The sequence below is a fragment of the Lissotriton helveticus genome, chromosome 2_1 (genome assembly GCF_964261635.1).
Source record: "Lissotriton helveticus chromosome 2_1, aLisHel1.1, whole genome shotgun sequence".
Lineage (NCBI taxonomy): Eukaryota > Metazoa > Chordata > Amphibia > Caudata > Salamandridae > Lissotriton > Lissotriton helveticus.
The window spans coordinates 350097468-350124352 of NC_136059.1; the positions used below are offsets into that span (position 1 = coordinate 350097468).

The following is a 26885-nucleotide window of genomic DNA, read 5'->3' on the forward strand; positions in this document are numbered from 1 at the left end:
TGGATGCAAGCTCTGGTGCATGGCACTGATGAGGCCAAAAGGCCTGATGTGGCGGGGGCGTGCCTTGAAGCCCTTGGTCACGAGATGGTTTTATGTGCGCAGATGAGGTACTAAATTCCTGACATGGAATGTCAGGGGGTTGGCGAAATTAGAGAAACAGCGCGGAGTACACGATTACCTCAAACAATATTGTGTCTCCATTGCATTCCTAGAGGAGACTCGTGTGGGGGGACTGTATTGGGATAAGCCGTGAGGCCATGAATTGGGTGTCTCCCGGGGTGCCCTTCCATCACAAGCGGCATGCTGTTGATCTGGAATAACGCTTTGTCATCTTGTAAGGAGTCCTAGATGGGTGCGAGGTGTGCCTACTAAATGTATATGCTCCCAATACAGATTGTGAGAAACTTCTATACAGACGTGGCGACAGCTGCCACACTGTACCTGACAGCAGATATGGTGTTGGCAGGTGAGTGTAATTGTGTGCTTGAAGGGGTGCTTGAATGTGAGCCACCACGTGGAAACACGAAGCCATACGACAGGGCAATTGAGAGACCTGAAGTGAAGCTTGAACCTGCTAGATATCTACAGAGGAAGACACCCAGACTCTAAGATGTTCTCCAGTTATACACCTGCCACAGGGACATATAGTCGCGTAGACTACTGCCTTGTCTCCACTGGACTGGTGCAGCAAGTAAACAAGGTTTTCTACCTAGTGCTTTACTTATCTGATAATTCCATTCTCCTTTTGTGCCTTAGGAGAGGGTGCACCCGTCCCACAGCGCCAGGTGGCGCGTGGGCGCAGAGGCACTCGAGGACTGACCATTGGCGGCCACAGTGCAGGAGGAACTCGCCCACTATTTTCATGAAAACTGGGGCCGCTCAAGCAGTACCACTCATGACTGGGATTTGATGAAAGTGGTTATCAGAGGGATCAGTCTTAAAACCACGTATGGCATTCTACGACAGCACACATGCTTGATATAGAAAGGGCACTCCCCTCACAACCACAGAGACTCTAGGAATGGCACCAGACTGTTAGGGACCTTTTGGAAGACCAGTGCAGACTGGAGAAACACACTTGCACAGCATACCAGCAGAGGTTACATGAGGAGGAGGACAAGACAAGCACCATGTTGGAACATTTGGTGAGACAGCAGGAATCTCGAGAACTGGTTCTGATGCTGTGCGACATGAGCGGGACACTAGTCAACACCCAGCTTGCAGTTAATGAAATATTCTGGGCCCACCTCTGTAGGGCATATGGGAAGCGTAGTGGGGGACCAGGGGACCATGGGGCGGCCTTTCTGACTGAGATAGATCTCCCTAGGTTAGGGATTGAGGAGAGGGCAGCTCTTGAAGAGCCCATATGAGGGAGGAACTCCTGGTGGCGCTGCACCTACAGAAACCCACAAAAACACCGAGAGGCGATGGCCTCCCGGGTGAATTTTATCAAAATTATACAGATGAAGTCGCTAATAAACTCTTGGAGGTTTATCAAGAAGCGCTGAAGTGGGGTCGCCTACTTGAAGCAATGCGCAAGGATTTCATAGTGTTTTTTCTGAAACCTGGTAAAAACACGGTGGAGCACTGTCCTATCGACCACCCCCACTCCTAAATGTTAAAATACTGAGTGGAATACTGGCAGCGCAGCTGCTCCCAAATCGGCTGACACTGATACATGTTGATGAGTGCAGCTTTATCCAGCAAAGAAGCACCATGTACAACCTCCGTAGAGTATCCCAGGTCATCCATGCACCACACTTGACAGATATTCAATTCCGTTGCCTGTAAGTACCTTTGGTTCATACTGAAGAAGGTAGTGCTGGGCCCCAAGTATGTAGAATTGATTAAACTGCAGTACACTGACCCAGGTGCCAGGGTGTTGATGGGCAGTATGGTGTCACCACATTTCCAATCGCATTGAGGTACCCGACAGGGATGTCAATTATTGTCCCTACTATTTGCCTAGGCCATGAAGCCCTTGGCAGCGATGCTGTGTTACACAGAAAGACCCCGAGGTATCCCAGTAGGCGAGATAACACATGTACAAATGTGCCCTGGAGGAAACTATCCCTGCACTCCAGTGTGTTTCGGGGGCCTTTGGGGCTCTTTGTGAATAGCCACAAACCCAGTTGTCGCCTGACCACAGTGCACCCTGAGGAGCTTTCAATGAATACTTTTGTGGGATACAGATGGGATACGCTATTTGGGTATCAAGATTGCCTATACAAAACAACAATTTCTGGAGCTGAATATAGGCAGAGTGCTACCGGGCCTGGGAGCGTCAGTTTCGTTCTGGAGAGATCTCAGTTTGCCACTGATGGGCAGGGTTTTACTGGTTAAGATGGTGGTGCTGCCAAAGTGTTCATACACCCTGCAGGGTACATTACATGAGATCCCCAGGAGGTACTTTGTTAAATTAGATAGTTTAATAGTAGGCTTGCAATGAGCCACTAAACGAAAACGGAAAGAGCTATCTATGTTGAAGCAGACCTGGGAGTGGGGAGGGATTAAACTACCCAATATAGAACTTTAATTATATTGCAGCTCACCTTAAGTATGTAGTCCACTGGCTTGATAAAGGGGACAATTGGGAGAAGAGACTCCGGAGGGGCTCTCATGGAGACCTGACGCTCCCTGAGCAGCTTATTGAAAGGCAAGAGGTGCCGGCAGAGTCGCCGTTCCTGATACGTCATGTGGGTCGGGTGTGTGAGCAAGCAGTCATGAGGGTTCTGCATCACGCCCCTTATGCGCAAGCTGTCCCTCTTTGGGCACTAACGTACTTTGTGAGTATAGTGGAGGTAATGCCCGTGCAGAGATGGAAGGGCGGAGGCTGCAAGATTCTTGGAGATCTGTATCTAGGCGGTCAGTTTATCACACGAGACAACGCGATGGACTCATTTGTGCTGGGTACAGGTCAATATCTACAAAACACCAAGATATCGGCAACAGCCTGAGAGATATGGCCTTGTTTTCTGGAAGAGCCGGTACCATAGCAGACACAATAATAATGCTACTGGCAATGTCGGGGGTCGGAGACTGATATCTCACTTATACTGTGTACTGAGGGAGGTCCTGCCGAGGATAGTGCCTAGGTCGCATGGGAAGAAGAGTTGTGTGAGGTCCTGTCCACACAGGATTGGGAGAAGGTTCAAATGGGTGTGCACACTGTGAGCTCCAACGCGTGCATTAAACAGATACAATATAAGTACATCCATCAGGCATATCTCTCACCCAAGACCTTACACAAAATATACACCACATGGTGAGACCGGTGTGCTAGATGTGGAGTTCCTGCCACAGATTTTGTGCACGTGCTGAAGAGTTGCCCTGTTGAAAGGTAGGGCCAATGTCGACCAAGAACCTTCAATGTTTGCCCGGCGTTAGCCGCCTCTCATACCATTCAATATTATCAAACAAAGAGGCAGGCGCTGGAGACAGGAAGGCAGGAAACAGGAGTTTATTCCGACGGAGCAGAACACGTCAAATCAGACAACAGGGTATCTTCTCGAGGTGCTCTAACCGCATCTCTGAGGCCTGGCCTCTTATACACAAGTTTATGACTTTATTACATTTATGACATCCGTGGTATTGCTTTGAAGTTTAAAGAGGTATCTTTGGAATCCCCGGTTCAGGCCCGTTCTCACACATATCTACAGTAGAGGTCCCCACCCAAATCTCAGCATGATGGCTATCGCGCAGCTGGACATTCCGCTGGGAACAAGAATGTGGGCGATCGGTCGGATCTAGGGGTGTGAAGGCATTGATTAATCCCCGCTCCTTTGATGTGAGGCGAGGTCCTACTGTAGGGGGCAATAAACTGCATCTGTTGGGCTAGGTGATGGCCTGGGATCAGGTCAGACAATCGGGCAGGGAGGAAGAGGTTATCAAAAGGGCCTGTTCTTTGAATGAGATGAAAGAGCGAGGGGGTTCAGCACGGGATGGGGCTCGGAGACAGGGTCGCGTTAGAGGTGTGTTTATGGCCCAAGCAGGAGAGACCGGGGGCTGTCGGGGCGCGGGGGAATGCTTGCGAGGCCGGGGAGTGAGGGGGAGAGACGCGCAGGCTATTGGCAGTGGGCAGAGAGGCCAAGGCAATCAAAATGGCTGCTGCTTACGCGCACGTATGGATCTGAAAAGGAAAAGATGGCGCCGATAATGTTTACGCCACAATCCAGATTTTAACAGTCCTCCCTTTTTAACATATCTAGCCAGCTTGTCAATTTATGTCTATCCCCATTATATTACGTATTTCGATATCATACAAAGCTTTCATACGTTCAGCTTCGAAGTTCGGAGTCTTAGGGCAAATACAGTTAGCAAACAGTGAGCACAGAGGCGGCAAGTATTGAATACCTAGGCAGAGTCCACATATTACGACGATTGGTATCAGTACGATCATGAACAACCTCCATCCCCAGTCTTTTACAGCACTCCAGAACCAACTCCCAAGCGACCATCCGTCTTGTTCCTGATGAACTTCTGAGGAGAGTCTGTGGAGGTGTTCAATGGCTTTGTAGACTGAGGGCGAATTGTCTGGTATGTAGGTACAACAGCTGGACCCGATGATACGGCATGCTCCTCCACGGTCCGCCAGAACCACATCTAGAACAAGGCGGTTTTGAAGAGCCACCAGACGGACCGCCTGAAGCTCGGCTGTATTGTTTGTGAGGATACCAGCTGTAATGTTCATCGTTGTCTCGACTGCCTGGGATAAATGTCGAATGGCACGACTGTTCGCCATCGGACCCCAAAGTGGAACAAGTCCCTTTATTGCATCCAAGAATTGTGCTCCAGTGGAGTCGGCCTGCTCAATGTCCTTTGCTCGTTTTTGTCGGTGATGGTTTGCCGGAGCCACATAGGTCGGAGGAAGGATGAAGGCAATGTAGCAGGTACCTCCCTAGCCCTTTGGGAGCCAGGTGTAGGCTTTTGTACCTCAGACAAAGTACATGTTTGGAGAGGTGACAAATGAGGGCGGGTCGGTTGAGTCCAAAGTTCTGGTGATGCGGCAAGTGCTGCGGCCCACCATTTGTGTCCCATGGCCTGTGATGCATACAAGGCCCGAGACATTGACGACAGATAGGGCCACGGTCAGGGTGGCAGCTGTTCGTTTCCGGAGGTAGGAGAAGGTGGGTCTGGCTGGATTGTTGAATATTTGCATCTCCACCATTTCTTTGGCGGGGATGTCCATATGAACAGAGGCATTGGAGGATAGAGGGCAAAAGGGAGCAGCAGTTCTTCCCGTTTTGTTCAGCCAGACTCCATGATAAAAGTGTGACATAGTTTCGCTGGAAGTGGCATTGTCTCTGTAGCTCTCTTGCAAGAGGATCAGCCAAGCAAGGCAGGAGCCATGAACAGAGAAAGGTGAAGGGATGAAGGGGATGGAATGTCCAGTGGCATGGGGTATCAACCCACAGATCCAGCAATTCGTGGCATTTGCAGCAAGGTTGTGTTGGTGCAGCAACTGTACGAAGGAGTTGTTCCAGAATTCCTTACGCCTTTCTTGGATTTGAGGTGGAAGAGAGACCAGGTAGTGTTCTTTCATGGTGGTAGGCTGTGCAGTCGTTAGGAATGTCTTATGAGCCGGTGCGTTCTCTTCCACGATCCAGAAGGTAGTCATGAGGAGGAGGCAAAAGAGAAGAGTGATAAGAAGAGCAATAGTCTTTGAGCTGTGCAACCTGTCAGTTTTCGGGTTCCTGTAGTGGGTCTTCGGATGTCCGGTTGCTTCCATCATCTTCGTATCGGGCGCTTCCATCATCTTCAAGGTGCTCGGTAGTGGGCAGAACCACAGACTTCGTTTGGTTTCTCTCCTGGCAGCCTTTGTAGTGTTAGGCCGCCGCTCTGAGAATGGTAACTTAGTCAGTGGTCTACTTAGCCGAAGCTCCCTCCTTTCGTCGCAGGTTATACCCTTCTCTGGATGGCACAGTGGGATCAGGGAATTTCGCCAATTCGAGTGTCTCTGTTTCAGGGTAGCAGCTCAGGGAAGGTCGGTCTTTGTTCAGGAGCTCTTTTTGGGTGGTCACGTCTTCGGTCGACGTCAGGGTCGGAGAGATTTTCTTGCAATGATGTGCATGCAGCCAATTTCGCTTCCCCTCCACTCGAAGAGCTGTTCGGGTGGTGATCAAGACTTGCCAGGGGCCCGTCCAGCGGGGTTCCAGACTCTTCTCCCGCTGGAAGTTCCGAATCAGGACGAAATCTCCAGGCTGGATGGCATGTCCGGGGCCCCTGGAAGCATCGGGGATGGCCTGCAGCACCTGATGATGAATAACAGACAGTGTTTTAGTTAGGTTATACAGATAGTCAGACATTAGGACGTCCGGGACGTCGTGAATAGATGTCGGTTTGGGTGCGGACCAGATACTCATGGGCCGGACGAAAACGACCTCGTAAGGGGTCAAGTGGTGTTTGGTGGGGGTGGAACGCATGGACAGCAATGCTAGGGGAAGAGCGTCTGGCCATTTTAGTCCTGTGGTAGCCACTATTTTCGCCAGTTTTAGTTTCAATGTGGCATTGTGCCGCTCGACCAGTCCAGCAGATTGGGGGTGAAAAACTGCGTGGAATTTCTGTCGTACCCCCAGTCCTTTCAGGATGAGCTGGATAACCTCGGCTACAAAATGGGGTCCATTGTCACTCCATAAAATACGGCAAAGGCCGTAGCGAGGGAAGAACTCTTTCAGTAGTACCTTTGCAGTGGCAATGGCAGTGTTGTCACGCGTCAGGTAGGCTTCCACCCATTTGCTAAAAGCGCATACAACAACAAGTACATACTTCAGTCCTTGACATCTCTCTAACTGGATATAATCCATCTGTAGGAATTCAAATGGATGGTTGGGGACCCCAAACCCTCCCCGGGGTACGACAGTTCCTTTCCCAGGGTTGTGTTGCAGGCAGACTAGACATTGCTGGACTAATCATTTGGCCGAGTCTGCAATTCTATCGTTATGCCAAACTCGGTAGACAAGTTCGGTCATAGGGGCAGATCCTATGTGTGCAGGGGAATGGGCCATCGTCAGTATGGGGATCAGGTACGAGTTGGGTAGCAACCATTTGTTCGTGTCTTTTGTCCGCCAGCAGCCTTCATCGTCCTTTAATCCCACCCGTGCCCATTCAGTCAATTCTTGTGGTGAGCTGGCCATTTGGATGTCCCTAATAGTTTCCCTAGCGTCCGTCCATTTTTCTGCTTGTGACCTAGTCACGTACATGCGAGTCGTCGTCCTGTTCTCAGCTGTGGTTCGGGCAGTGAAGTCGGCCAGTGCATTTCCCTGTCCAATGATGTCGGTCACCTTTTTGTGTGCTTGGCATTTGATTACGGCAAGTCGTTTGGGGAGGAGAACCGCTTCAGTCAGAGCGGAGACTAGATCTCCGTGCAGGATGGGTGTGCCATGAGATGTCAGAAATCCCCTCTCCTTCCATAAAAGCCCAAAATGATGAACCACCCCGAAGGCATACTGGCTGTCCGTGTAAATGTTTGCTGTCGTCCCCTTTGCTAGGATACAGGCTCATGTGAGGGCAATCAGTTCTGCCGCCTGGGCGGATCGTTGCGTGATGCGGGCGGTTTCAACTACAGTTCGGGCTGTGGTAACTGCATAGGCAGCTGAGGTGGTGCCGTCGGGGAGTTTAATGCAAGAGCCGTCTACCCATAGCTCTCCGTCAGGGTTTGGGAAGGCAGTGTCTCGGAGGTCAACTCTTCTCCTAGTCTGTTCGTCCGTGAGGGTCACACAGTCATGTATTGGGGGCACATCGGGATCGTTCTCAGGCAGAGGCAGCAAGGTGGCTGGGTTCAGTGTGGTACATCGTTTCAACGTGATGTGAGGTGCGAGCAGTGTCAGTTCGTACCCAGTCAGTCGTGCGCTGGTCAGGTGTTGTGTCTTGGTCTGGTTTAGGAGGGTGTCAACAGCATGAGGCACTAGTACTGTGAGGGAATTCGAGAGTACGATTCCCTCACTTTGTCGGATAGAGACAGCAGCAGCGGCTACTGCTCGAAGGCAGGCAGGCAAAGCTCTTGCTACAGGGTCAAGAGTGGCAGAGAAATAGGCACATGGTTGTTGTTTGGGGCCAATGGTTTGAGTCAGGACAGACAAAGCGCATCCCTCCCTTTCGTGAGTGTAGAGAGAGAAGGGCTTTGTATAATCAGGGGTTCCTAGGACGGGTGCTGAACAAAGGGCGTCTCGCAGTTCGTTGAAGGAGGATTGACATTCAGGGGTCCAAGGGAGCGGGGAGGGGACATCTTTAGCCAATAGGGATAGTAGTGGTTTCACAATGAGGCTGAAATTTGGCAACCATTGTCGACAGAAGGAGGTGAGGCCTACCAAAGAGCGGACTTGCTTCGGGGTTTTAGGGATAGGGGTCTCTAGAATAGCCTGAATTCGATCGGGTGTGAGTTTTCTCCCGTCTTTGGACAAGAGGTGGCCTAGGTAAGTGACTTGAGGTTGGCAGAATTGCAACTTCATCTTGGAGACCTTGTGGCCATTTTCCGCGAGGAAGTGCAGGAGTTGGATGGTGGCTGTGACTGCAAGTGGAGTGGTGTCGGCCGCCAAAAGGATATCATCGACGTACTGTATCAACACCACTCCATCCGGTAACTGGACTGCATCCAGCTGTCTCTTGAGGGCCTGGCTGTAGATGCTTGGACTTTCAGTGTAGCCCTGGGGTGCTCTACAAAATCTATATGAGCGGGATTTTAAAGTGAAGCCGAAAAGGTAGCGGCTATCTGGGTGAATGGGGATGGAGAAGAATGCGTTCTTGAGATCGATTACCGTGAAGGTGGTGGCAGTGGAAGGAATCAGGGTCAGAATGGTGGTGATGTCTGAGACTACAGGGTACTGAGGTACAACTACTTTGTTGACTTCTCGTAGGTCGATAATGAAGCGGTACGCTTTTTCATCTCCCTCACCTTGCTTCTTTACAATGGGTAGGATAGGGCTGTTGCACACATTGCTAACTACTTCTTCTACCACTCCTGCGTCTACCAGGGACTGGATGATTTCTACCAATGCCTTCTCGCCTTCGGGCGATATCCGATACTGTGGGAGTTTTGGGAGTACTGCGTCCTGTCGAACAGTTATGTGTACAGGGTCTATCATCATGCGTCCTACGTCCGAGTCAGTCTTTGCCCATAGGTACAGAGGTAGGGTGTCGAGTAAGGACAAGTCAGCGTCAGTGATGGAAAACATGTGTTGTGTGCGACAAGATCTGAGCAGTGTTGGGTTGTCGTACAGAATGACTCGAACTCCGTCTTGTGAACACCTAATGGTGGCTCGAAAATGTTTCAATAAGTCAAGTCCCATAATGGCGTCGGGGGTGTTGGAGGAGAGCAAAAACTTCGTGTCAGCGGTGTTATTGTCCAAGTTAAAGGAGATCGGTGTGGACAAGGGATTAGTGGAGGGCGTTCCATCAAAACCTATTGATGTCACATGTGAGCCAGACAAGGGTGCCCTGGGAATCAATCGTTTAGACAACGCACTACGTGTTGCACCAGTATCTACCAGAAATGGAGACTTCGTACCTAGGACCTTAGCGGTGACATAAGGACCTTGCTGGTCAACATAGAGCTCGACTGGATCCCTTCCTTGCCCTTGGCAGTCCTATGCAAAGTCGTGGGCATTGTCGCAGTCAGATTGTTGGCACTGATTCTGTCGGGGACAATCAAACGTGTTCGGTCTGCTAGGTCTGACATTGCTGGTGTCGTTTGTGTGCCCTCGTCCCTGTCCTCTATTTCTCGGCCCGCCCGCTATGTCTCTCGTGTCTTTATTTCTGAGTGCTTCCTGCAGAACTGGACATTGAGACTTCCAGTGGCCAAATCCTTTGCAGAACGCACACTGGTCCTCATCGAGGTCTGTTCGTGGAGCGCCGGGTGCGGGTGTGCGGTCTCTAGGGGGTGGATTTCTAGGAGCATTCGACTGGTAGTATCCTCTATACTGTTCCCTCCCTATAGTCACCCCTTGCAACTGAGCAATCATCACCCTCTCTTTCAAGTCCTTTTTCTTTTTCTCAGTCGCTTGATCGTTCTCATTCTTTTGTCGCTCATAGTATTGAGCCATCTGAAGGATAGCTGCGGGCTTGGAGGCCGCCCAACTACTCTTGCTAGTCGGTAGTTTCTGCGAGACTTCTGGTGTCAGGCCTTTCACATAGCTCTGGACAAACAAGTGATGTCCGGTTGCAGTGGTCATGTCCTGGCCGCTGTAATCGGAGAACACCGTTTCAAACCGGGAGAAGTATTCTGATACGTCTTCCTGGGGTTTCTGGCGACAGGCCGTTACTATCGACCAGTCCACCTTCCTTTCTGGAACTAGGGTTTTTAATTTCTGCACAATCTTATCTGGTAGGTCTAGAATGGCCTTCAAAGGTTTCTGTCCCGGTTCCCGTTGTTTGTCAACATTACCAAGTTGTATCCAGGTATGTCCGAACAGCTCAAGGTGGTCGACTTTCCGGATTTGCTTCCACACATCAGCTGGCAGACATAGCCCGAAAAACAAATCGATATCCGCTAGGGTCATAATCGTTGAACCCAAAGCGGTGGCTAATTCTGTATAGAAGGCCGTGGGGTTCTTTCGCAGATCAGGCAAGGACTTTCGGAAAGTCAGGATGTCTTGCCGATCCCATGGTTGGTAAACCCAGTTGTAAACTACCCTCCCTCTCGCATCTTGGTGGTTAATATCGTCGTGTGTTCCCTGTCCTTGTGGGGGAACCCAATACGGAGCGGCCTCCTTTATGGGCATCATCGTGTCAATTTTTTCTACTCCGGCTTCAGTTGCTGCAGGAGTCGTGGTGTTAGTCTATGGTTTCTGTTCCGTGAGGTGGCGGAAAACTTCAAGCGTACGCGTGAAGAGGTTCGTCACATCACACTCGTCCCCATCTCCGACATCAATTTTCCTATACAGAGTCGTTAGGTTTTCAGGGCCTTTTCCTTGGTATCGGTCTTCATAGGCATTAAGGGTATGGTAACAAAGGCGTACGACAAAGTGTCGTCTGTGGCTATTGGCATATGTATTGTACATATCCGTTATATAATCCTCACTTTCCTTTCGCACCACCAGTGTCTTTACAATCTTATCGATCCCAGCTCGTTCATCCTTACTTAATCTATTCGATCTAGCAGGGTCTTTCCTCCCAGCTTCGGGATCATCTGAAGTCGCTGCTCGTGCTACGCTGGGTACGAGGGGTTCGGTCGGCGCAGAGGCCATGAGGACCGAGGCTTGGGCACTACTCTCGCCTGTCGGTGGGGGTTGCGGGTGCTGCGCTAAGGGTTGGGAAGGGGCGTATGGAGGGGGCATGTAGATGATCGGGGGACCTAATAGTAAATCATCGTTCGTTCGCTGTTTCGAAGGTAGCTCGGGGTAAAGTGTAGAGGGTGTCCTGACGGGACACTGGCCTGATGATTCGGAATCTTGTTTTAGCTTGGTTTCCTCTCTTTCTTTTATTTCTTCCTTTAATGTGTTAGCGGCCAGGTGAGCTGCTTTGCGTAATTCCTTTTCTAACCTGACCTCATTTCTCTTCTTCCGCTGTTCTGTTTCTTTGCGCCACATGCCGAAGCTATTGAGCATAGTGGGTGTTGTCTTATTGTTATAAAGGGCTGTTTCCAGCGCGTTTATTTTGTCGTTATCAAAGGACCCTATCAGTGGCCACTGACTTTCCCGATCCTTTCTCGTGTATTTATGCCACAGCTTACTATAAACCACGGCGACTAGTCCATATTTAGTAAACATGTCCTTATTAGGGGTGCCCTCCAGTGGAGCCGGATGGTTCACCTCTAATAAGCGGTCCGGGCTGAACCAACTACCAACAAACGGGGCAAAAATAGGCATGACGGGTTACAAAGGGGACAAAAGTCTGCACTACCTATCCTTCACTATTTACAAGGACTAAACAGAGTATTGCGACTCTGTGCTTATTTGTAAATAGAGAATAACCCAAAGAGAACCAATTCCGAACGATCAATGTTCGGACAAACAATCAATCAAATGAGGGATAAAAATAGGCACGACGGATTACAACGGGGGCAAAAGCCTGCGTTACCTATCCTTCACTATTCACAAGGACTAAACAGAGTATTGCGACTCTGTGCTTATTTGTAAATAGAGAATGATCCAAAGAGAACCAATTCCAAAACAGTAAATGCTTGGATAACAATCAATCAAATGGAGAGGGAAGTAGGCACGACGGATTACAACGGGGGCAAAAGCCTGCGTTACCTACCCTTCACTATCTGCAAAGACTAAACAGAGTATTGCGACTCTGTGCTTGTTTGCAAATAGAGAATCTCTCAGAAACAATCAAATGAGTAATACTAGTATTTTCAAACAATCAAACAATCAATTTCGCAATTCGTCGTGTTACACGACCTTACCCGGACCGCATGGACGGTTTCTCGTCTTCCGCTTCCAGCGCCTGATCGTCCTCTATTCTCCGTAATTGCTGTGGCACTCCTGATGGTTCCCAGTCAGGACCGTAGATCACTCGAGAGAGGTCTGCTCGAAACCGGTGAAGTTCGGATGATCGGCTGCCAGACGAGGGTCTATCGGGCAGGAGCTCTTCCCGATCGTTGCAGTCGTTCACTCTGTCGTTGGGACCTCTCCCACTGGATCCACGCGTCGCTGATGGGCCCCACGTTTGGGACGCCAATTGTTGAAAGGTAGGGCCAATGTCGACCAAGAACCTTCAATGTTTGCCCGGCGTTAGCCGCCTCTCATACCATTCAATATTATCAAACAAAGAGGCAGGCGCTGGAGACAGGAAGGCAGGAAACAGGAGTTTATTCCGACAGAGCAGAACACGTCAAATCAGACAACAGGGTATCTTCTCGAGGTGCTCTAACCGCATCTCTGAGGCCTGGCCTCTTATACACAAGTTTATGACTTTATTACATTTATGACATCCGTGGTATTGCTTTGAAGTTTAAAGAGGTATCTTTGGAATCCCCGGTTCAGGCCCGTTCTCACACATATCTACAGTAGAGGTCCCCACCCAAATCTCAGCATGATGGCTATCGCGCAGCTGGACATTCCGCTGGGAACAAGAATGTGGGCGATCGGTCGGATCTAGGGGTGTGAAGGCATTGATTAATCCCCGCTCCTTTGATGTGAGGCGAGGTCCTACTGTAGGGGGCAATAAACTGCATCTGTTGGGCTAGGTGATGGCCTGGGATCAGGTCAGACAATCGGGCAGGGAGGAAGAGGTTATCAAAAGGGCCTGTTCTTTGAATGAGATGAAAGAGCGAGGGGGTTCAGCACGGGATGTGGCCCGGAGACAGGGTCGCGTTAGAGGTGTGTTTATGGCCCAAGCAGGAGAGACCGGGGGCTGTCGGGGCGCGGGGGAATGCTTGCGAGGCCGCGGAGTGAGGGGGAGAGACGCGCAGGCTATTGGCAGTGGGCAGAGAGGCCAAGGCAATCAAAATGGCTGCTGCTTACGCGCACGTATGGATCTGAAAAGGACAAGATGGCGCCGATAATGTTTACGCCACAATCCAGATATTAACCGTCCTACTGCTAACCAGGGATGAACACAGGATGAGGTCCCGCTGGTTCCCTCAACAGTTCTGGTCCTCAGGGCACAGAAAGGATGGTGGTGTGGCGATACTGCTCTCAAACGCCTTTCGGGGCTAGGTGGTTGGAAAATTGGCAGAGATTCCTGGTCAGATGCTTGCATATCAGATGCAGATTGGTCATCTACCTGTGACGTTGCCTGCCTATTGGCCAGCAGGAGCAATTCATTGAAGGGGCCCAGACACAAATACTGCAATCCCGAGATGCACCCATCTTAGTGGGAGGAGACCTAAACATGGTCATGCACAATGATCTGGACAGGTCGGGCCAGCGTTTTGGACAAACAGCTGGAGGGTTAAGGTGGTTACTTGAATGTGCCTGGGTGGAGTATGTAGACAATCCCATCTTACTGTTAAAGAGTATACATTCTACTACCAGCTGAAAAAACATACATCTATATTGATTACTACCTAGCCACCTCTACACTACAAGCTATCAAAGACATGAGCATTGCTCCCATATCATTATCAGACCACGCCTCCCTCAGAATAGTCCTCCAGGTGGATGGGATTGGCAAGCAGCCCTCTTGCTGGCGACTGTATGATAGTCTCATCCAGAATGAGTCTAATACTATAATCTTTTTCTGACTTCCTACAGAACAACATTGGGGAGATCTCAATGGCTATCCTCTCGGAGGCGTTAAAGGCAGTAATCAGAGGGGAGCGGATAGCCATTTCCGTGGCAGATAACCATCGGTGGCGGGAGAAATTAGGGCAATTGGGAAAAACCGTGCCGGAGTTAGAAGCCATGCAAAAGAGTACAAGTGCTCCTAGGGTCTGGTGGGATTTAGAAAGCGCTAACTCGCCTCAAAAGACTTGACTTAGACTGGGCGGAGTCGCAATGATACATCTCAAACACATTCTATGTCGGAAGTTACAGATGCAGCCAGATGCTGGCTCATTGCCATTAGTTTAAAATGCAAACAAAGCCCGTCAAACAAGAGGCCCTGGAGGAGGAGATGTGGGGAGATACGCAAATAGCAGATGTTTTTCACAAATCTTATAAAACACTACACAGCTCACAGACATGGTCCTGCCAGTATTCATACCTACTTAGAGGCCGCCCAGGTAACCACACTTACCTCAATACAAGCAACGAGCTTGGAGAAACCCATTTGAATTAAGGAAGTGATCTCTGCCATCGCCAGACTGAAGCCACTTAAATCCCTAGGCCCTGACAGCTTCACTCCCTAGTTCTAAAAACATTCTGCCACACGCTAGCCCCGCGTCTCACTAAACTTTTCAACACCTTCGTTGACATGAGGACAATTGCTGAATATATGCTTGAAGCCTTCATTACAATTACTTCCAAGCCTGGCAAAGACAAAACACTGTGCAGCTTCTTTACCCCTATATCACTCGTTAACGTTGACACTAATCTATTTACGAGTGTCCAGGTGCACCGCCTTACCCACTTAATGCCCGGCCTGGTTGACACGACCAGACTAGGTCCATCCCGGTAGGCATTGCAGAGAAAATACTAAACTTATCCTCCATCTCATCGACAAGATCCACCAGCCCGATAAGAAGGTGTTGCATTTTCTATTGATGCATAACAAGTGTATGACAGAGTACATTGGCTTGTTTTATCTGAAACATTTCGCCGTTGAGGATAAGTTTTGCTGATTGGTTCAGAGTGTCTGTAGCTCCCCGCGGGCCACTGTGGGGGTCAACTGAGTGTTGTCTAGAACCTTCCCTATCTAGAGGGGCACATGGCAGGGGTGCCCACTCTCTCCGCTCCTATTTGTCCTTTACATGCAGCCCCTGGCTCAACAGGTGAGGGCAACTCCAACTATATTGGGCATCCCCTTCAGAGGGTCCATGCACACCATCAGCCTTTATGCTGACCATGTTATTAAAGCACTCACTGAACCAATGCCATCTTTACCAGCTCTAGTGGAAGAAATTTGCCATTTTGGAACTTGCAAACGTCCAAGAGGGGATGGCAGAAGGATGCTAAGCATGTATATCTACAGCAGCACAATCTGAGAACTAACTGTAATAATTTACCACATCAGATCAGGTCATTAAATTGATATTTTCATTAAGCTAGCACACTTACACCCAGACTCCTACAGTCTTGCACTGGAGCTACTCTGCTCTTCTTTCTCACCCTGTGTTCACACACACAGTATGGACATATGTAGGTGGCTTTCAAGCTGCATGGTGACTGCTCATGTTGGAAGCTTTGTGGTGTCAGTAACCTTGTGTGCATTTGGAAATTAGTGTTTGCCACTGGTGTGGCTAGTTAACTCTTCAAGGGTCCGCGTCTCTATGGTGCTGCCACTGCCCTATGCAGGCTGTAACACAGCAAGTCCTGGATCCTCTGAACCATGTAGTAGGGTGGGATATATGTCCAAGAACTACTCACTATCAGCAGGTGAGCGACTGATATCTCTTAGGCTACCTGCTGGAGAACCCTGCTGGAGAACCCTGCTTTAGAACAAAGAAAACTAGCAAAAATCAAAAGATTTGCAAAAGCGAATAGGCAAATCTATGTTGAACCCATGCCCCTCCGTGATCTGAACTGCAGAAAACAAAATAACAGTCAACTTTCTGCCATTGTGCTTCTTCCACTTTCAACAACATCATTCAACGGCATCTGGTCTATTCATAAGTATGCTGCTGCTGAAGGGAATGTGGTGGACACCTTCTGGACCTTGGGTAACCTCATACGGTACTGCAGCCTCTTTACAGGAGGAACAGAAGCCTTCCTCCAGAGATCCTCTAGTAACGACCCGAGGCACACACGTCTGCTAGCGAAAGTATGTTTCTGAATCCAGTGATCACTAGTAGCAACCAAAGGTACTCCAGCCTGCTACAGCAAGGAGGTATGTCGGATTGGAAGGATCTCTTGTACCACTGATCAGCTAAGCTTCACAGGGTATTTAATATGAAGAACCAGCAAAGCTGACAGGTCTGGTTTGCATTTTCATTTACACACCAGAACCATTGGCTATGGCAACGCTTGTGTACAGATTTCCAGCTTGAGACTCCTTTCAAAAGCAATATATAGCAGGATAAACTGATTACATAATAGAAAAGTTGTGTGCTCATCCCGGATCAATGGTTTTATTTTTAAAACTACATAAATTACTTTGTAAGGAAGAATTTCCGATTTTAAGGAAATCCTGGCAGCAGAAGGAAAAGTTGAGTTTTGATCTCTCAACTGAGTAATGGCAGACCTTACATTGCAATATCCATAAATCAGTGGTAAGAGCAAATTTAGGGGGGGATGAAATATTTCGGTAGATATCAGCTTTATAGAACACTGAGCAGATTATTTAAAATGTATTTTGCAAGATGCATAAACAGATTTGGTGATATGGGAGTGTACTTTTTTGCCTGTTCAATAGTGAAGCAAGATTTAATGCTTACGAGTAAACCCTCAAGAGAAGGTGTTATGTTGCACTTCATTTGCTGCACTTTACTTTTTGGGTACTTTCAGAGAGATTTCTAAATACAACTTTTTGTTTTTTATTCTCCTTCCTAATATATCTTTTATATGAAAAGTAATTTGCACTATGATATACTTTATCTGAATATCCTGTACATGGCTATTTATTTTGTAATGTGTACGTTGCTCAATAAAGCAAAAAACAAAGAGGAACATGATATGTGATTAATTGCTTAAGTTAGCTACTATTAATCTGTCAATTAATAACATACAAATGTCACTAACAAAATTATTTAGAATTTGTCAGATTTTCTAGATGGCACTTGCTACAACTTGTTTTTCAGTTTTTTTTTTTTATGGGAATTAATATTACCCACCTCAATACTATTCAATTTATCAAACACGGAAGGATGAAAACTTAAATCATCCTTCATTGGAGTCAAATTTGTGACCTGCTGATTAAATTTAGGTGTTAGCATTTGAATTACTAAGCTATCTACTACCATCACATGAAAAGGACTCAATTATCCCATATAATCTTTTACCAGTGCTCATATCAGTAAATCAGTACAGTGTAAAAGGAAAAAGCACAGAAACAATGTATCTAGGTTAAAAAAACAGAGGTGGGAGACTGTTACAGCAACAGGTATAGATGATCACAATAGTTCCACTGTAGGTAGCGGAAACCTAAGAAAGAGAAGGAATATGTAAACACTTGTGCAGAAATATCGAAAAATATTAAGTGCAAAGTACATCTCTCAAATACATTAAAATAAAAGGCCAGAGTGACAACGAGTAGAATCTGCAGAATAGGCACATCCAGTGAGTAAGTTTAGCCTCCTCTCCAAAGTTTAGCCAATAAAAACTATTAATGTAGTTGTGGGAAAAAAAGAAGGTCAGGTCAAGAACATCACCACTGAAACTAAACCTTCTTCTGACAGGATAAGCCTAATGCTAAAGGCTACAAAATCGAAGAGACTTGTTTGCTATGATTCAGAGATATCACTGTTGGCTGTTTAAGGCTAACATTTAAGGTTACAAATTGAGAAGGCAATGGCAAGAAAGTTTCACAGCCAAAACCATCAGCTTCATCACGTGATGGACCAGCATCATTCAGTCCATAAGTAAGGCAGCAGGTTCTGAGGCACGCTAGAGTGAACGTATTTTGGAAACTAAAAAACAGTCAACCAGCTTTGCGGGAAGGCTTTAATTTGTTCAAGGGAAGGAGGAACAATTATCACTATCATGTACTAGGAGTGGTATAGTGCAAAGTCCACTACATTACTGGAGAACTGGTGCTAAAGGACAAAATGGGTTTAGCCCCATTGGATTTGCTTCTCTCTAGTGAATATCCATGAGGTGGACGAGCTAGCACAATTTGTATGCACTCTCTTGGTAAAAGGGTTTTTTACAGACATATGCTTACATTAAACCTGAAATAATTCATAGGAGAGGTAGGTCTAATACCTAGAAAATAATTAAAAGTCCACAGCTTTGGATCCCACATCTGTAAAGCATTTAAAAAAATAAACCAATGTTGATATTGCCATTGACAACTTTATGTGCCTGCCTCATCACCTCTGGCATGCTATCGAGTACATCTGCAGCAGGAGCTGCACAGCATCACCTGGATTTAGTCTAAAGTCGAGCTAATCATGAGGAATCAGAGGGAAAATGTACACATTACAACAGTTCTTTCCTTCACATTCAGATGTGGTACCGTATTTACAAAAAGGTGGAAGGTGGAATGTATGAATTAATATCAGCCACTGGTAATTACTCAGACTGCGTTTCCAGTCCGGTCAGCTAAGCCTAGACTGTGTCTAAAGTAGCACATACTTATTTGCAGATGGCTGTCTAGCGTCAAAGATTGCGCAAAAAACAATGGACTGGAATGCAATATGATTGACTCCGGCTCTTCGATTGAACTGCAGAAGCCCCCGCCCCGCGCCATGAGACCCTAACAGGTGATTATTCACGCTTTATAAGCACCCGGATTGATTGATTGATTGATTGATTGATGCAGCATGAGCAGCTATAGCTGCTGTAGCTGAGAGTAATGCAAGCATTCCACCCATCCCTTTTTTTGTTTTTGTATGTGTTATGTTATGAGGAATGCACAGGGGAAGTTATGGGTGCATGGCTGGAGTATATATTTCTGGAGTTTGGAAAACACAGTTGTTACATCACTTCAAGAAAAAATGGCAAAGTTAAAGGTTTATATCCAGATATAACAGAGTAGTATTGTTTCGAAAACAATGTTCATGTCTAGATCTTTTTTAATCGTATTAAGGAGTAGTACACACTTTAGAATAACGTGTGACATATTAATAAACACGATCACAGACATTTCAAACTACATTATTAAAAATAGCTCGCTAGTATATTTTGTACCAATGCATTATGCCACCGCTGATAGAAAAGAAAGCACAGAATGCATGCAGGATGACAGATTGTACTGTTTTAATTGATGTTTCCCAATTTGTTTCAACAATTTTCCATGGAAAGTCACCTGTTTATGAAGTTTTGCTAGTGTTTTTTCACTTGGGTAACTGTTCTGTTTTTCATCAAAATCTTCATAGTCATCCATGTTTCTACCCATTTTCTCCTGATATTCAACAGGGCACTGACACAAGAGAAAGCTTGTTAAAATTTTAAGGTACATTGGAAACAAATACACTAAAATGACTTGTAATGGTTGAAATGGCCGAACTGCACCTGCATCAAAGTTATCAACATCCTTTGAAATTCAAAGAAATTATTTATTTACCTAAAACAGTTTTCCTTGATGCTGGTCCTTAAATTTCTTCTTTTTGACATTTACACAACTCATCAGAAAACATATCCAAGAACAAAGAAAACATAGCCAATTATGATATGTAAAGAAACAAGTTCCTTACCTTTAACAGTACTTTGTAACATTGATATCTACTATAGGTTTTCACGCTGTGCATTGCCCAGACATATAACGACTGGGTAAAGATTTATTAGTATTTTTTAAAAAGAAAGAAAATCAGATCCGCAGTTCCTCTTTGGTAGATTATTACACTCTGCTACGAAAGTAGATTGTAAAAGTATGCCCCATGCCCGTGGTTTCAGTTTGTGAAGCATATAACTTATGAAGGCGCTCATGTTCAATATAATGGAGAGGTTGGGTTGGTACTGTATTTTACTATCCATTTTCAGAGTCTACGTGTCAAACCTCTAATACATTACATATGAATATCCAAGTCAAGTTTATTGTTTGAATAATTAAAATCTACACAATATATTCACAGTAAATACAGATTAAAAATATTCCATAAACAACTTTGTTAAAATGGTTGTGAGCAAACAAACAATTTGGCTTGTTGAAACTTAACGAATTCCCTGCGATCGTTCAGGATTAGGTTATTCAAAAGTATTTAAATCATATGTGCATACATGCATGATATGATCACCATCCACAGCTTTATTGGCCTCATAAGTGCAAATCAGCATTATTTAAGACATTAAACCCATATGTGGCAAAGTGCAATCAGAGGGTAATAGCTATATGTGCAAAGTTAATGGTGTGGCTTTTGGGCAACATTTTTTTTTGTCTAACCTCCTGAAACTGACAAACTTGGCTACATCATCTGTGCACTGACTGACCTCGCAGAGAAAATGTACTACGTTGAGGCTTATTAAAGGAAAATGTTCGGTTAAAAATGGCCGATGGAGAAGGAGGGCCTCTTTGCAGAATCTGAGGATAAGGATCACCATCAGCGTAAATCTCTGTGAAATCTGGCTCAGCCCTGTTCCCACAAGGCACAGGGTCAGACTGATTTGTATATAGCCATGTCTGAACTGGGGTGGCTGAGTGAACTAAAGAATGGTGATGGATTAAACCCAGATCAGTTGACTGGGGGTGAGTGTTTGATTTGTTCAAACGCTCCCTCCATCATCCCCTTTTGTATCGCTTTGTTCGCCCTAAGTGTGGCAGGGTATGCTCAGACGTGAGTCCCTTGTTCACTTGGCCACTGGATTCAAGATAGCCTGGCTGATGAGGATTATGAATCCGAAACCGGTCCCAGGATGCTTGTTTCCGGTCCAGGGAAGACATGGCTTGGCAGTTCGGGCTGGACTGTTCCCACAAGGCACAGGGTCAGACTGATTTGTATATAGCCATGTCTGAACTGGGGTGGCTGAGTGAACTAAAGAATGGTGATGGATTAAACCCAGATCAGTTGACTGGGGGTGAGTGTTTGATTTGTTCAAACGCTCCGTCCATCATCCCCTTTTGTATCAGCCCTGTCTCCACCCTGGCAAATTGGTGTAAGACAGCAATCAAGTTATTACTGTCTGTTTTGTGCTGTTACCGGCAGTCTCGTGCTCCGGATGTCTTATGTACTGCAGATGCTGTGACGATCTCTGGCCCCTCGACTTATGGTCCAACGAGGGACGATACATTGTCGGGATGACTTTGGACGTGATCTGACTCTGGTGGCGATCTCGTCCTTTCCCTCCGACCGACCTCTGGTGTAGCCCTCTTTCTGGGTCAGAAACCCGCCCGTTCTAGCCAGACCGGAGAGCCATTGACGCCAGCTCAACGGAGCTGTAACACCACCACATCTGGGACGAGGCACGGAGCAGGAAGTTCCTCTTGCCCCAACCTTATGGATTGAGATCACGGCGGCTGCGCTGCAACACCTCATCGGTCTTTCACCCAGTGACGAGGTAAGGGAGAGGCATTGAGTTAGGTGAGCCCCCCGTCCCGTACACTGGGTCCAGCACGGTCGCTCTTTTTTAGGGATCTTCCTTGCCACTGACCTGAACCGACCGATGATCGGGCATGGCCACCATTGTCTTCCCGGGAGCAGGCTGCTCATTGTGATAGAACAAGTCCTGCCCATGGTTGTACTTTGCTTTGACCTTTGCTGCTGCTCACTGCAGGCCCTGACCGATGTGTGCTAGTGCATCAATATAGGCACTGGTCCGCTGTGATGATCACGGTGATGACTGATCTAGAGACTGCACTGGCTCAGGATGCCCTTCGATGATTGTGGGTCAGGGAGGTGGAGTTTCTCATTGCGCTCCTAGGGTCTGCGGTTCTGTCTGCCCCTCATCACTTGAGATTCCCCTAGATCTCCATTTTCTGATGCCTGGGCTGCCGTTTCAGGATCCCTCCTAGCCTGTACAATTCTTCCTTAAGATGATGGTCCCACAAAATCAGAAATGGTAATAGGACTATTCTCCTCGCAATCCCTTTAAAATGGAGAATGAAATAGTCTTTTTTCTTTCCCAGGAAATCTGAAATGTTATAAGGGACCTTTCCCCAGATCCCCCCAAGCTGTCCCTGTGAATTAGATAATTAAAAGTTTTTAAAAGTAATTAAAATTTGCGAATTTGCATTTGTAGTTGACATACAGTGAATTGCTGATCACCACATAGCGAGAGCAGACCTATAACGCAGCCACAGATTTCCATTTCTGTTTTATAATTTTGCTGGGAGATCTCCGTGTGTTTTTGAAACGTCATGCCTGGGTCAGTGAGGATGGAAGAGGCAACAACCAGATGCCTGTCGCCAGAGGAATTGGCAGACAGGGCAGCAACCAGGGCACATGAAATGGAGATGGCGAGATTAAAGGGACAATTGGAAATGGAGAAGCAAAAATTGGCAATGGAAGCGCAAAAACGCCAAAGAGCTTACTACTTGAGGATGAGAGAACTTGATTTAGAGCTTGAAGCCAGGAGGGCTTCAGCCCAACATCCAGAGATTTGTGTAGCTGGCGGATTGAGCTTTGCTGAGTTAAGAGGTGGAGTCCAGCTCAGCTGGTGGCAGCAACATTCAGGTATCTAGTGCTGACAGCATAGCGCGCGCACCTAGAGATATGGCACCTGACTTGGAGGGGGTTAACTTACACCAGGAGGTTCAAGGGCATGAGGTAGCTCCAGTAGTGCGCAGCGTCCCTGAAGGGAATAGGGTAGCTGGCGTAGGAGTTCATGGTCCTAGTGGTGGGAGGGATTCCCCCATGGTTGAGGTCCTGGTGGGTGAGTGTAAGGATCGCCCAGAAGAGTGTGGGTTGTGTGACAGAGACAGTCCGCTACTGTCTGGCCAGTCTCAGGAGAATGGTGTGGAGTATGTGTGTGAGGCGCTGGATAAGGAGGTGAAGGATAGTTTGGTTAACCCTGCTAGGGGGCTGTGTAATCCAATTGTGGGAGAGCATATTGTAAGTCCCAGTTTTCCGGAGCTATGCCAACACCTGTTTGAGAGTGAGTTCTCTGACCCCAGGGAGCTCACATTGGAGGCAGACCTTGTGGTGGATTCCAGAGGGTCTGGAGAGGCATTGGGGTGTGATCCTGTGGGGAGTGGCTCAGGTATCTTCCAGCCCAGAGTGGTGGAAGTGGCGCAGAGTAGCCCAGCTAGGTCCTGTAGTAGTGAGAGGGGTGTAGGGCCTCACGTCCTGTCCTTAAGGGGAAGGAGTGAGAATGGGTTTTGTCCCGTTAGTGCCCCACCTCAGTCTCAGAGCCTGGATGATTCTTTAAGGGAACACCAGGTGGGGAGTCTAGGCTGTCCGGATGAGTCAACCTCGGAGGGGGATCCCCCAGTGGCTAGAGAACGTGGAGGCTCTGTAAGCAGAGCTCCAGTAGTTCTGGTGTCTGGCAGTACCGCTCCAGTTGGGAGGGTGCAGAGGTCCAGAAAGAGGGGCGAGAGGGGGAAAGAGTCCCCAGTGGAAGAACCAGTGGGTCAGGGGCCAGCCAGCAGGGCTGCGTCCCCAGTGAATGACCAGGGGGACACCACTTCTGTCCTGGGGGATCTTCCCACACTGTCAGAGGGACAGGGTTTGGGAGATCTGCGCCAGGCAGACTGTCGCACGGCACATGAGCTATGTGCCACCCTCAGGGGGGGCATGCGTGCTCCCCGGGAAGTCCTGGTGCACCAGGCAGGTGTTCAACTGCAGGGTTGGGTCCCTGAGTTGGAGAGTCATGTTCAGGTGTTGTCTGACCTGGAGGGTGGGACCACTGTAATCAGTGTCCTGACCCATGTCACTTCTAGGGGTACCACTCCAGTTGGGAGTGGGCAGTACTCTGGAAGGGGGTGCAGAGGGAGGGAGTCCTTGCCTCTGACCCCAGTGCCGTTTGAGGGTTTAGACCCTAGGATAGAGGGCCAGGTGCAGGGTGTCCCCCCTGACCTGGTACCCCAGTTGCAGGATAGCACCCCTGAACTGGTGGGAGAATTGTGCAGATCACCTGCCACAGGTGCCCTGACAATTCTGGAAGGGGGTACCACTCCAGGTGGGAGGGTACAGAGCCCCAAGGAGGAGGACCGGGTGTGGGAGAGCCCACCCCAGTCTTTGGTCCAGCCGCCAGGTACAGGCCTGGGGCTGGTGGGTCAGTGCCAGGATGACATACCTGACCTGACAGGAGAGAGAGTGGATAAAGGGTGCCCAGCACCTGGGGCTACTGCCCCCCGCTCTCTGAGGCCACAGAGGTTTGGGAGCCCTGGCCAGCCGGAGATCCCATTTCCAACAGTGGTGCGTGGCGTGAGCAGCCAAGGCTATTCTTCAGGCGTTATTAGTTAAGCATTTGTAATCACACATACAGTAAAATATACCAATCCCCCCCCAAATGGACACCAGGCTGTGAATATATAAAAAATACGCTTCTTTATGTAAAAATATATATATGTATCTCAGCAGACTTATCACAAGACCAAATAACGTTTTTGTAGCACCACAGATTGTAAATAGGCACTTTTCTTCTTAGTTGCAGTTCAAATGGAGATTTCTTTGTTATATGTTCCAATAACAGTTCTTTTCACTTTATCTCTTCTTAAAAGCTAGTCTCTCACTCAATTCTCTGGGTGTCTTAAATTCTCTCAGTGTTCTCTCAGTGTTATCCCCTTTCAAAAGATAGTCTCTCTCTGTTCTGTGGCTTTGGGACCCTTGCAGCGCCTCTCCTGCCTTCTACGGTGAAACTGACTCAGCCCCTACCGCGGCTCACGCATCGGGCATGAGCACGCCTGTGCCGGCCCCGGCTCTTCCTCTCGGCTCGAGGACAGAGTCAATTGCGGGCCGGCCCAGCGGTGCGGGAGGGCTCTGGGAGCAGCGCGGCAGGCAGGGGGAAGCTCGGAGTCCCTGACGGGGAGTGCTGATGGAATGCACAGCTCTCACTCACCCGTGGGGGCTCCGGGCACACGGAGACTTCTCTGCTCGGCTCTCAGTCGAGCAACAGCTGGATGACGGGGAAAGAAGGCGTTGCGGGCCCCGAGCCCGATGGAGATTGAGACGAACACTTCTCTTGATGTCCCAGGGAAGCAGGGTCGGCCCGCACTCTTCTAGTGCGCGGCGGGGGCACCTCCGGACTTCTAGGCGGCGGCGGCTTCAGGAGGCAGGTGCGGCCCAGCTCTGGCAGTACCACACGTACTGGGAGCACTTCAGGGGGGCGGCACGGCCTCTCCTCAGGGCAAAGGGCGAATCGAGGCGGCCGGGTATGCTGTAGACGTACAGCGGCTGCCCGAGGCGTAGATCACCCTCAGATGAGGAATTCCTGCGGGAGGGAGCACACAACGCGCTCCAGTAGCAGGCGGCAACAGGGGAGCAGGCGGCCAGGTCCACGGAGAAGAGAGCGACTCAAGGAAGAGCGAGGCTCTCACAGGACACGGGCTGCCAGGCTCCTGGGTGTCACGGCCCTAGGAGGGGGCGAAGGGGCACAAGGTCTCAGCTCCAGCAGGGAAGCACACGGCCAAATAAAAGCGAGCGAAGGCACAATGAACCCACTGGTCCTGGGGTTCAGCTCAGGGGGCAAGCTCAATCAAGCCCTTGGAGAATGTTTAGAGCACAAAGCAGCAAAGTATTTTCTCCTCAAGTCTTTTCCTCTCCTCTCTCAGCAAGGCAAGCAGCAGGCCAGTCCTTCCAGCGTCTTCTTCTCCTTCTAGTCGGGTAGAGGTCCTTTGTGGTAAAACAGGATTCTAATTTACAAGAGCAGGGCTCCTACTTTTATACACAGTTTCTTTTGTTCTCACAGGCCAGGGGGGCCTTTGCATAACTGCTCTCAGCCTCTGAGCACTTGTTGGGGGTACTTCTGGCTTCTGCTTTCAGTGTGAGGGCAGGCACATCAGCCGCTCCCCAGGGGGGCGGAGCCAGCATTGTGTGGACAGGGGCAGCCAGGAGTACTTTGTTGACAGGCTTCGCCCTTCCTGGGCCAGGTGCAGGCTGAGTCATCGGTCGCTCCCAGGGGGGCGGAGCCAGCATTGTGGTGGCAGAGCACAGCCTGATGCATAGTCCAGGGAAACTCCCACCTCCCACTAAGGTGTAATCCTCCCATTCACCACCTGTCATTCCCCAGCCCTGTCACTCACACAACCCAGACAGTCAGATACACATCCAAGCAGAGGCGGGCTGAAAGGGTTAGGCAAGCAAGGGCTAACTTTCTAAAAGTAGCATTTGCAAACACAGGATATTAAAGAAAACAAGTTACTTACCTGTAACTTTGGTTCCCCAGTATTGGTAACTTTCATAGATTCCCATGCTTTGTATCATTCCCCGTCGTCGAACTGGGAGTCTCGGTAATAAAAAATATCATAGTAGTAGGTACAAAAGAGAAAGAAAAGGCCTAGGCCTCATTCCCTTTTGTAACATATCAGCCTCTTTTTGTAAAAGAGACCAAACTCTAGGCGTCAGCCAATCAGAAGAGCCTCACCCTTAGAACCTTCCTGAAGGAACCTCAGAGCCTCAGATTTTCGTAGCCGTAGTGTGCTAGACACCATAGTTGCTGAAGGCTGAGCTTTCCCCGGGGAGGTGGGTGGGCGCATGGGAATCTATGAAAGTTACCAATACTGGGGAACCAAAGTTACAGGTAAGTAACTTGTTTTCTTGCCCCAGTATTGGAACTTTCATAGATTCCCATGCTTTGTATCAGAATAGCAAGCAGTAAACATCATAAACACATTTTGTAAAGCAGTATATCATAACATTAGCCAGAAAATTA

At 48.4% G+C, this 26885-nt stretch overlaps 1 protein-coding gene across 2 annotated transcripts in view; it reads right to left on the reverse strand.

The window, feature by feature from the left end:
* Positions 1-26885, reverse strand: part of LMBRD2 (LMBR1 domain containing 2) — a 636504-nt gene that overhangs the window by 324123 nt on the left and 285496 nt on the right. For both annotated transcript variants that reach the window (XM_078674947.1, XM_078674948.1), the window contains exon 8: positions 19447-19560. In XM_078674947.1, coding sequence (XP_078531073.1) covers positions 19447-19560 — 114 coding nt within the window. The remainder of the gene's footprint in view (positions 1-19446; positions 19561-26885) is intronic.